This window comes from Cynocephalus volans, chromosome X (assembly GCF_027409185.1).
Source record: "Cynocephalus volans isolate mCynVol1 chromosome X, mCynVol1.pri, whole genome shotgun sequence".
NCBI lineage: Eukaryota > Metazoa > Chordata > Mammalia > Dermoptera > Cynocephalidae > Cynocephalus > Cynocephalus volans.
In genome coordinates, this window is record NC_084478.1 from 172,002,940 (window position 1) to 172,015,586 (window position 12,647).

General features: G+C 40.8%; 1 protein-coding gene across 1 annotated transcript in view; it reads right to left on the bottom strand.

Annotated features, from left to right (window-relative positions):
* Positions 1–686: 686 nt before the first annotated feature.
* Positions 687–12,647, bottom strand: part of TMLHE (trimethyllysine hydroxylase, epsilon) — an 83,242-nt gene continuing 71,281 nt past the window's right edge. Inside the window, exons 7-8 of the mRNA XM_063084065.1 lie at positions 2,340–2,478; positions 687–1,659 (exon numbers count right to left, since the gene is read on the bottom strand). Of these exons, the coding sequence (XP_062940135.1) occupies positions 1,528–1,659; positions 2,340–2,478 (271 nt within the window). The 3' untranslated portion in view covers positions 687–1,527. The remainder of the gene's footprint in view (positions 1,660–2,339; positions 2,479–12,647) is intronic.

A 12,647-nucleotide genomic window follows, 5' to 3' on the forward strand; every position in this document is an offset into this window, starting at 1 on the left:
GAATGCTGATTTGCTTTGTGACTCCTATCTTCGCTAGCGGTGTTTTCTCCCCTCTTGTGTGCATCCCAGCCCAGATTCTCCTTCGTCACTCTGCAGCGGTCAGTGTGGTTATTGTACAGCTTCACATTCAATGGAAGCCAGGGAAGAAAGAAGCCTCCTCTCTCTCTCTCTCTCTCTCTCTCTCTCTCCCCCCCCCAGAAGAGAAGCCATTTAAAAAATAAAGGAAGCAAGGTATTAAATTGATGCTGTCAAATCTTGTTAATTAACATGCATAATATTTTAAGAGAGGGGGAAAAAAAAGAAAAAAGATCAGCTGAAATGGAGGAAAACAGATTACATCCTAAATGCCTTCAAATTATAAAAATATCATGATGAGTTCCTGAACAATCATCCAGAATAGCCCTTCACAGTCTCTCTCTCTCTCTCTCTCTCTCTGTGTGTGTAAATAATTATCATATGGAATCTCAGAAGTCTCTGAAAACTTTCTGCAATCATCCCTCCCTCAAAGAATTATCAAACTGATGGGCTTGTTCCACAGGAGCTGTTGTGACTTCCTAGTTTAACTCTGTGAGAGATGATTAGGGTGGAGATAACCCTTCTCAAAAGATAAAGCAGTATATTTGAATTCAGTTCCCATCTTAACACTGAGCTTGTGCTATCAAGCAATTCCTACAATGTCTGAAGTTCTAGGAGACTACAGAGAAAAATCCAGGGTTTCAGCTAAACCCTTTAACCCACAGGCCTATGTAAAAGACTGTCTTAAGGTAACCTCTAGCTCATTGGTTCTTAAAGTATAATCTGAAGACACCTGGAAGGGTACCTGAGATCCATTTAGTGGGTCTGTGGGCTAAAATCTATTTTTCTAATAACACTGGGATGATATTTGCTTTTTCACTCTCATTATCTCATGAGTATACAGAGGACTCTTCCAGGGACTACGTGGTATGCGATATCATCTCACTGACAGCTGAGGGATGTGTGCTTCTGTGTTCTTGAGTTTTAAACATTTCTCAGTCTTAATATTTGATATAATTAATATCAATAGGTATATCCCACACCCGAGAACTCTTTGGGGCCCTCAATAAATTTTAAGAGTGTTAATGCATCCTTGGACCAAAAATTTTGCAAATTGCTGCTTTATTAAGATTTTGATATTTCTAGAATGCATTTCTTTTTAACTGATCTAGTTGGAACCAATTTTTACCTAGTGACTATTATTGCTTTCCTATCAGTATGGAGATTGTATTTCTGAAGTACATGGACCAAAATTATATCAAAAGGCTTGAAACACAAGCGGACCCTTGTTACAACTTGGGGCAGAGCTAGCACACGGGATGGCTGACGTCCGATGACTCAGAAGCCCTCCTCCCTAACAGGGCTCCTCTAGAAGAGAAAGGGGCAGCCTCTGTTTTGTGGGATGGGGTAAGGAGGCAACTTGAAGTAGGTTTTGACACAATACTTTTCTGCCGACATACAATTCTGGTAGCCAGGGTGTCAGGTGTATTCATATTGCCGATGCTGTCAATTTTAAGCCTGAAGCCCCAAGAGACGAGCAGTGTTTAATACATCGTCTCTTGTTAAGTAGCAGCCACAGAGCTGGCGGGAGCCAGTGAAGGATTCCCGGCCATGGAGCACGCGCCAGTTGTCTATAAATAGGACCTGTGAATGGGCAAAGAGAGAGAGAGAGAGAACACCATCAGAATGAGGGCAGACCAAAGGAAGCCTAGATCCAAAGAGACCAGTCAAAAGAAAAGCTTGAGGTTTGTTCTCTGCTTACATTCAATGAGGTATTTATCTTTTGAAATGAAACAGCCTTTTGGAAACTAAGACGGGCACAGCCCTGCAGTGGCTGAATGCAAGCTACAAAGGCCATAGCAGGTGACAGGCCCTGCGCTGGGGGACTTACGTTTCTTGAGTGATTGTTCTCTTCTCATCAAAGCAAACCAGATAATTGGCTTCTTTCTTTTTCCCTTTAATTCTTATGCTGTACTTCCTCAAAGGGTTACACTATTTCATTCTGTTCTTTGCTTAGCTGAAGATATTCTTCATCCAGAGGGAATATCAAGATTAAAAGCAAACATGGAATCATGAAGCCGGACGGACTCTTAGGGATCATCTAGTTAAAGCCCCTCATCATACAAATAGAGTCACTGATGCCTCGAGACAAGAGCAGAGCTGCTTCCAGGTCATTCAGTGAGTGAGTGGCAGGACCAGGGCCAACACCCAGGACTCTTTTCTCATTTTCCTTTGCAACATTGTGACTCATATTAAATAAGTACCCGTTCTTCACGGCTTCAGCAGAACAAGCTTACTTGACATCTTTGGACTTTGGGACCCACCGTGCCAGGCTTTAGTTTGACCCAAAACTCATTCTCAGGTCTCCGCAATTCTATTGTTAGGGTCCGGTGTGCTGTATACCAACGATGGACCACATCGTAAGGTACGGTGTTGATGACAGCCCGGTCATAGTTGTTGTACCTGACGTAGAATTGTGAGAAAGAAAGATCTCAAACACATGTTAAACATATCAGTTGTTATTTGTTTGTTTGTTTTTAATTTAGTTTTCTTAATCGGCCCAGGATAATCGTGCATATTCACGGAGTACAATATGATATTTGGGTATGTTCATCTTGTGTGTGATGATCACATCAGAGTACTTAGTACATCCATCCCCTCAAACATTTGTCACTTCTTTGTGTTAGGACATTCAACATCATCTTGACTAGCTATCCAAAGATACACAGCACTGTTGTTAACTGCAGTCTCCCTATATGCTACAGAACACTAGATGCCATTCCTCCTTTCTCTCTACTATTTTGTCTTCACGGACCACCCTCTCCGCATCCTCCCTTCCTCCTTCCCCTCACCAGTCTCTAGTTTCCACTATTCTACTCTCTACATCCAGGAGATGAACATTTTTAGCTTCCACATGTGAGTGAGGACATGTGGTATTTCTCTCTCTGTGCCTGGCTTATTTCACTTAACATAGTTTTCTCCAAGCTCACCCGTGTTGTTGCAAAGGGCAGAATTTCATTCTTTTTTATAAAGACATCTATTGTTTATTGAACAATTTTATATAAGGCCTTCCCTGTGTTCACTACTTGTACCAGAGATGAAGTGACAATAAGTCAACATTCTCTCAGGAACATAGGATCAGAGAGAGGGCCTCACTGCCTGTTGATCATATTTCATTTTTCTTTGGAGAATTGGGGGTGAGGGATAGGGGTTAAGTTCCAGCTGCTTTCTCCCGTCTTAGGATAGGATGTTTTATCTAAAGCACATTCCATGGAGCAAGTCCTTATTGGCCAAAGTTTATGGAAGCACTTGGGGAAAGATCAGAGTTTTCTCCTCACCAAGCTGAGGTGGGCAAAAGAAGTTGTGCTAACTAAGCTTTCTTTTTGACAGGATCACATATAACTTCTTAAGTGTCTCCCTTTGGGGGAGAAAGCCCAGATACAGCCTAGTGGACAGTTCACCCAGGGATCCTCATTCATCCCTCTAGCCCTAACATTTATATGAGCGCCTGTTATGTGCTAGGCAATGTGTCAGGAATTAAGGATACAATGATGAACATAGTAGACACGATCCCAGCCTTCAAGGAGTTTACACGCTATCAAGGAAGACAGATGATAAAGTAATAAACAAGATAATTTCTGCTAGTTCTACAGATGTTGTGAAGAAAAAATAGTGTTATGTGATAAAGAGGGAAATCTATTTCAGACGGAGTGTTGAGTGCAGGACTTTTTGAAAAGGTGACATTTGAGCTGGTACCTGTATGATAAGCCAGCAATGTGACAAGCTGAGGGAAGAGTGGTCCAGACAGAGGGAACAGCACGTACAAAGTCTTGGGCCAGAAAGGAGTTTTATTATGTTTGGAGAACAGCAAGGAGGCCATGTGGCTGGAGCTGAGTAAGCAAGGGGAGTAACTGTGGAAGAAATGATGTGGAGGACAGAGCCATGGGCCAGATCATGTTTATAACCAGGCAAGCCATAGTAAGGACTTTGGATTGTATTCTGTGTACCGAGGGAAGCCACTGAAAAGCCTTGGCTAAGATAAGGGGTTTCTGTTTTGCTTAAGGCAAATTAACTTTTGTTACTGAAATATACTGCGCATACAGAAAAGTATGAAATCATAAGCTTCATAAACTTTCATGATGTGATCACATCCACATCATTAACACCCATGTCAATAAATAGAACATTACCAGTACCCCAGAGCCCTCCCTTGTGCCCCTTTCCAGTCACATCCCTTCCTCGACCCAAGGGTAACTACCATCCTGACTTCTGTCACCAAGATTAGTTTTGCCTGTTTATATAAGTAGAATCATATGGTATGCACTCTTGTTTCTTGCTTCTTTCATTTAGTATTACGTTTAAGAGATTCATCATTGTTTAGCATCAGTTTATTCATCCTTGGTGCTGTATAGAATTGGATTGTGTGACCGCACTACAATTTATTTATCCATCCCACTGCTGATGGACATTTGAGTAGTTTCCAGTTTGGTACTACTACAAACCGCGCTCCTGTAAACATGCAACTACACGTCTTTTGGAGAATATGCATTCACTTCTGTTTGACATAAACTTAAGAATGGAATTTCTGGGTCAGAAGGTATGTGTATGCTCAGCTTTAATAGATACTTCCAAAGGTATTCTTTCCAAAGAGAAATAAACACGCAATGGTGACCTTTTTGGACACCAGGCAGTATTCATTAGTGTTAGATACAGGACATGGCACAATCAGAGCCAATATTCTTAGTTGTCTCATCCATAAAATGAGCATAATAACACCTGCTCTACTGATCTCCCAGGGCTACCGTGAGAATCAAGTGAAAGAATATAATAGTCCTTCCTCCCAGGCTTCGAGTAGAGATGCCCAGAGGGAAGCATACTCTTCACCAGGGCCTTGACATCCACTGTCATGTCCAGAAACCTCTAGTGCTGTGTTAGGCACTTGCACAAATATTATTTCATTTACTCCTTTCATCATCCCAGAAGGGAAGGTGTTACTAACCCCCTTTCACATGTAAGGCAACTCAGAGAGGTTAAAGCTGCCAAAGACATTATAAGTAGCAAAGGGATTTTGAAATCAGGTCTCCCTAATACTTTAACTCATTGTTTATACCAGACAGCAGAAAAAAAAAGATCTAATTCCTGTCTATGCTTGTCTATAAGGCCAACTTTTATAGGTCATAATTGTAATCTCTTGGCCTCAAATAAAAATTTACAGTTCAGAAATGTTTCCATTTACACTACCTCATTGAGCCTTTATGTGATAACTCTGTGAGGTAAGTAGTACAGCCTTTATTATCTTACTTTATAGATAAGGAAAATAACAATAAGGCCTTGTGATTTGCCCAAGGTCACACATAGGATCTAGTGCTTACTATCTATGTTAGATGACATTGTATTCTAAGCCCAATAGCAGGAAGGCAGCAGGAAAAGTCTATTGCAAATTAGCAAAATGTCTGTGCAACCTTCTTTTGATTAGAATAAGACTATTTCTGTACTTTTTCACAAAGCAATGCCATCATATCATTGTATAATTTTTTTTTTTCTGCTTTGGTATGAAGGAAGAGAGACCTGAAAGTAGAGGAAAGCAAATAAGGCAGGCATTTATCTGATAAGAAAAGCTAGGAAGTTTTAAAAAAGCGATTACTCTTCTTAATTGACAAAGGTTTTCTGAGTAAAGAGAGTTCAATGATTGAACGGAAGATGCATTTGATAGATTTGACTATTGTGGTGTAACTGAAAGATAATGGGCACTGTAGCCAGGTAGATCACCATTACAATCTCAGTTCAGATGTGTGACCTTGGAGGAGCTATTTGATCTCCTTCAGCCTCAGTTTCCCCACCTGAAAACTGAGAATAATGATAACTACCGTATATGGTTGTTATGAGGATTACCTCAAGCATTATATATTACACACTAACTCTGTGCTTGACACACAGGAGGTCAATAATGTTAGCTAAAATAAAAACTGGATAGATATCTCAAGACAGAAAAACAAGCCCTAGAAACCGTGAATGTCTTCACAGTGAATTAGTTATACACACACTTAGAGAACAAGGTTAGACTAAGCTTTGAATAAAAATGGCTGAAGAATAAGTAAAAAATTATATCTGAATTGTGGCATTTTAAAATGCCTTTCTCTAAAATGTTTAACAAGTTTTAAAACATTTTTGTGAAATCATTGTGCTTAACTGTTACGATATCCTATTTATAGAAAAACCTTCCTTACACAAAACATGTTATATTTTAATTTTATTTAGAAACACTGAGCACTGGGTTCTGTTTCTGGCAACGGCTGAGTAAATGCCTATTGGATCCGCCCCATCCCCTCACAGGTGACAATTAAAAGCTCTGGACAACATGTAGGAAACAGCTACCTGAAGGTAGCTACGTAAAGGCAGGTTCTGGAGAGGAGTCAACACTTGGAAGAAAGAAACTGCACTGGCTGAGTTTCCCCTTTCCATGGCACCTAGCCCGAGGGCACGCCACAGCCTGTACCATATAGGGCAGTTAGAACTCCAAAAGAAAACCTCCAGTCTTTCTGGTCTGAAGAACCAGAGGATCGAGTTCGGGCAACCACTGCCATCAGGAAGTGAAAAGAAAATCCTAGAAAGCAAAGATTCAAAGAAGGAGAGCATCAGGGATGCAAGGCAAGATGGCAGACCAGAGGTGCCCAGGGCACGTCCCTCCCAACAGAAAAGGACCAGAGCGATGAACACACAGCTTAATGCTGAAGGGAGCATCAGTGAGACAGCACAGGGATGCAGCAGGAGACTGACTGGTGAGATCCCTGTGGAGCACGAAACCCCAGGATAGTGGCACAAAGAGGAGAGAGAGGCACATAGGCTCAGCCACCACGTCTCCGACACTTGACTGCTGCAGGAGGAATTTTCCCTTGCAGCAAAAAGTTAGGCAGAGGACCCAGACCAACCCCCATCCTCACCACAGAGGCCCACAGATCCTTTCACAGGACAAACCCAGAGCCAAGTGTGGGGAGCAGCCTAGAAAACACACACTGCATTGCTCTAGAACACTAGCACGAACTGTGCGCTCCCCACCCCCACCCTCATGACCCAAGCCAATGCAGGACAGGTGCCATCTTGAAACCAGAGCCACTGCAGGAGCATGCCCTGCCCTGAGGCCAGTAGCCACAGGTGCTTGCCCAGCCTTAAGACACTGCACTTGTCCTGGTGCACTCACATAAGAGGCTACAGCACTCTGATCCTGGCGGCTTGAAGCCTGGGCTCACAGCGGCTGTGACTCTAGTTCTGCAGTCTGGGAAGCCAACCCTAGTCCTGCCGAACTGATGCAACCTGTGTCCCCCGCCAGAGATCAGACTGGCAGACCCTCCTCAGACAGATCACCCCCTTTCCTCCCCTACCCCTCCATCCCCAGTGGCTGACCGGGTTGTGTGTGCCTGAGCCCCCAACCCAGAAAAACATCTCACAGGTCTCTATCCTAATGAATATGTCCTCGGGCCAGTGGAAATAAACTGCATCTGCCCCTCCCAGAGAAGTAGCCAGGCGGTTCTGTCCAAAACAGTCCCACCTAGCAGCCTTGCCAACAGTTTGAAAAATGACTGGACAAGCTCCTTTGCTACAGGCCTGCCTAGCGGCCCAGCCCACTACCCGAGAAGCAGCTAGATGGGCCCTCTTGCTGGAGCACCACCCCTGGCAGTCCAGCTCCTGAAACACAGAGGGAAGCACAACCTCGGATCAGGCCCCAAGAACCAGTACAGCAGAAGGGCCACTGGCAGACTGGCACTCAGCTAGCTAAGCCAAAGCACATCCATGCTCCCAACTCAGAGAAACAGCTCAGCCTTCACACCCCTGGAAGACTCACCACTAGGTCTTTGAGCCATTGCATGCACATGCATCTGAGTGAGAAACAGCTTGGCTGACATGATCCTGATGGGCCCACCTCCAGTCAGAGAAGCAGCACAGTGACTCTGCCACTGGCAAACTACTCCAGGAGACCCTGACATACCACACACCCACACCCCCAGCCTGAAAATTAATCCAGCAACTGCATCCCCAGTGAGCCAGCTCCTAAGAAGACTGATCCACAGGATGCATGTGAACACCCCCAGCCTGTGAAACAACCCACAGATCCTTCCCTCAGAAGAGCTGTGCCACTGCTACCACAAACCTCCAAAGCATAAGTCACTGAGTCACTTGCAGACATAGCAAAAGTGGATTATAGTTGAGGAAACTACACAGAGTCTACACCACTGCATCCATCCCGAACAAAGCCATTGCACTCTACCCAACTGACATACTAAGACACATTTGCAAGTGAAAGTCTTTCTCCATGCAAGCCACTCTACAAAACTCAAAAAGGTGATTGTTCCACCAGATGCACAGATATCAAAGCATGGAAACAAGAAACATGAAAAAACAAGGTAATGTGACACCACCAGAAAAACAAAATAATCCTCCAGCTACTGATCGCAAAGAATCAGAAATTGCTGACTTGCCAGAAAAGGAAAATAAAATTAATGATCTTAAGTAAAGTCACTGAGATACAAGAGAATACAAACAGTTCAGCGAACTCAGAAAACCAATTCATGATCTGAATGAGAAAGTCAACAAAGAGATAGATATCATTTAAAAAAATCAAGCAGAAATCTTGGAACTGAAAAATTCATGGAGTGAAATAAAAAATACATCTGAGAGTCTCAACAGCAGACTAGATCAAACAGAACAAAGAACTTCTGATTGTGAAGATAGCAGTTTTGAAATAACACAGGAAGACAAAAGGAAAAAGAATAAAAGAATAAAAAAGCATGAACTAAGCTTACGAGATCTATGGAATACTATTAAGCAAACAAATTATGGATTATTATGAATCATGGGCATTCCAGAAGGAGAAGAAAACAAAACAGATACTGAAAACCTATTTAAAGAAATAATAGCTGAAAACTTACCTAGTCTTGGGAAAGATGCAAACATCCAAATCCAGGAAGCTCAAAGGTCCCCAGATAGATTCAACCTAATTAGGTTATCTCCAAGACACATTGTAGTCAAACTATCCAAAGCTAACAACAAAGAGAGAATTCTGAAAACAGCAAGAGAAAAACATCAAGTCACTTATAAGGGAATCCCCACTAGGCAAACAGCAGACTTCTCAGCAGAAACCCTAAAGGTCAGGGGAGAATGGGATGATATATTCAAAGTATTGAAAGGAAAAAAAAGTACCATCCAAGAGTATTATACCCAACAAAGCTATCTGTCAGAAATGAAGGAGAAATAAAGTATTTCTCAGGCAGGCTAAAATTAAGGGAATTCATCACCACCAGACCAGCCTTACAAGAAATGCTTAGGGGAGTCCTACATCTAGAACAGAAAGAACAACTACCACCATCATGAAAATACCGCAAAATATAAAACTTACTGGTAAAATAGATACACAAATTAGGGAAAGGAATCAAAACTTATCAATACAGAAAACCACCAAACCACAAGGGTTAACATTAAGAGAGGAAGAAAGGAACAAAGGAGATGCAAAACAATCAGAAAACAATCAACAAAATGACAGGAGCAAGACCTCCCATTTCAATAATAACCTTCAATGTAAATGGATTAAATGCTCCAATTAAAAGACACAGACTGGCTGAATGGGTAGAAAGACATGACCTGTCCACATGCTGCCTACAAGAAGCACACCTTACCTACAAAGATGCACATGGACTGAAAGCAAAGGGATGGAAAAAAGATATTCCATGCAAATGGAAAACAAAAGTGAGCAGCAGTAACTATACTTATATCAGATAAAGCAGACTCTAAATCAAAATCTGTTCTAATAGACAAAGAAGGGCACTACATAATGATAAAGGGATCAATACAGCAAGAGGATATAGCAATTATAAATATATATGCACCCAACACCAGAGCACCCACATATATAAAGAAATATTACCAGATCTAAAGGGAGCAATGGACACCAACACAGTAATAGTTGAGAACTTTAACATCCCACCCTCAGCACTGGACAGATCATCAAGACAGAAAATCAACAGGGAAACATCAGATTTAAATGGCACCATAAACCAGATGGACCTAACAGAGACATACAGAGCATTCTATCCAACATCTGCAGAATACACATTATTTTTATCAGCACATGGAACATTCTCCAGGACTGACATATGTTAGGCCACAAAATAACTCTCCATGAGTTCAAAAAAATCAAAATCATACCAAGTATTTTTCCTGACCATAATGGAATAAAACTAGAGATAATAAGAAGAGGAACTTGCAGAACTACACAAATGAATGGAAATTAAACAACATGCTCTTGAATGACCAATGGGTCAAAGAAGAAATTAAGAAAGAAGTCAAAAAATTTCTTGAAACTTATGAAGACAGAAACACAACATACCAAAACCAATGGGATACAGCCATGGCAGTATTAAGAAGAAAGTTTATAGCAATAAACACGTGCATAAGAGAAACAGAAAGATTTCAAATAAACAGCCTGATAATGCACCTCAAGGAATGAGAACAGCAAGAACAAACTAAACCCAAAATAAGTAGAAGAAAAGAAATAATAAAAATCGGAGCAGAAATAGAGGAAATTGAAACTAAAAATACAATACAAAAAATCAATCAAATGAAAAGCTGGTTCTTTGAAAAGATCAAGAAAACCACCAAACCATTAGGTAGATTAACCAAGGAAAAAAAGAGAGAAAAGACCGAAATAAGTAAAATCAGACGTGCAAATGGAGACATCACAGATAGCACCGAAATACAAAGGATCATCAGCGACTATCATGAACGACTATACGTCAATGAACATGAAAACCTAAAGGAAATGGGAAGCTTCCTGGACACATATGCCCTACCAAGACTGAACCAAGAAAAAATAGAAAACCTAAATAGACCAATAACAAGTAATGAGATAGAATCAGTAATAAAAAGGCCCCCAGCAAAGAAAAACACAGGATCACATGCCTTTACTGCTGAATTCTATCAGAAATTTAAAGAAGAACTAATACCAATACTTCTTAAACTATTACAAAAAAATTGAAGTGGATGGAATTCTTTCAAACTCATACTATGAGGCAAACATTACCCTGATACCAAAAGTAGGCAAGGACACAACAAAAAAAGAAAACTACAGGCCAATATTCCTAATGAACACACATGCAAAAAACCCTCAATAAAATACTGGCAAACTGAATTCAACAGCACATCAAAAAGATTATGCAGCACGATCAAGTGGGATTTATCCTGGGGATGCAAGGATGGTTCAACATATGCAAATCAATAAATATAATACATCACTTCAACAGAATGAAAGAAAAAAACCATATGATCATCTTGATAGATGCAGAAAAATTATTTGGTAAAATTCAACACCCCTTCATGATAAAGACTCTCAACAAATTAGGTACAGAAGGAAAGTGTCTTAATACAATAAAGACTATATATGACAAACCCACAGCTAACATCATACTGAATGGAGAAAAGCTGAAAGTTTTCCCCCTAAGATCTGGAACAAGACAAGAATGCTCACTCTTACCACTTTTATTTAACACAGTACTGGAAGTCCTAGACAGAGCAATGATGCAATAGAAAGAAATGACGGGTATCCAAATTGGAAAGTAGTAAGTCGAGTTGTCCCTATTTGCAGATGACATGATTTTATATAGAGAGAAACCTAAAGACTCGGCCCAAAACTCCAAGACCTGAGAAAAAATTCAGAAAAGTTGCAGGATACAAAATCAAGAAACAAAAATCAGTAGCATTTCTGTTCACCAACAATGAACCAGCAGAGGAAAGAGTCAAGAAAGCTATCACATTTACAAAAGCAGCAACAAAAATAAAACACCTAGGAATAAATTTAACCAAGGAGTGAAAGATCTCTACAATGCAAATATAAAGCACTGATTAAAGAAATTAAAGATGACAAAAAAGAAAAAAAGAAAAATGGAAAGACATCCCATGCTCATGGATTGGAAGAATGAATAAAGTCAAAATGACCACACTACCCAAAGTGATCTACAGATTCAATGCAATCGCCATCAAACTACCAATGACATTCTTCACAGAAATAGAAAAATAATTAAAAAATTTATATGGAACAACAAGAGACCCTGAATAGCCAAAGCAATCCTGAGCAAAAAGAACAAAGTGGGAGGTATCACACTCCCTGACCTCGTAATATACTATGAGGTGATGGTAATCAAAATAGCATGGTACTGGCACAAAAACAGACACATAGACCAAAGGAAGAGAATAGAGATTTCAGGAATAAATCCATGTACCTACAGCCAAACAATATTTGACAAAGGAGCCAAGAACATACATTGGGGAAAGGACAGTGACTTCAATAAATGGTGCTGGGAGGGCTGGCCTGTGGCTCACCTGGGAGGGTGTGGTGCTGATAACACCAAGGTCATGGGTTCAGATCCCTATATAGGGATGGCCGGTTAACTCACTTGGGAGAGCATGGTGCTGACAACACCAAGTCAAGGGTTAGGATCCCCTTACCGGTCATCTTTTAAAAAAATGAATAACTAACTAACTAAATAAATAAATAAACAAGTAAATAAACAAATAAATAAATGGTGCTGGGTAAATTGGAGATCCATACACAGAAAAATAAAACTATACCCCTACTTCTCACCATA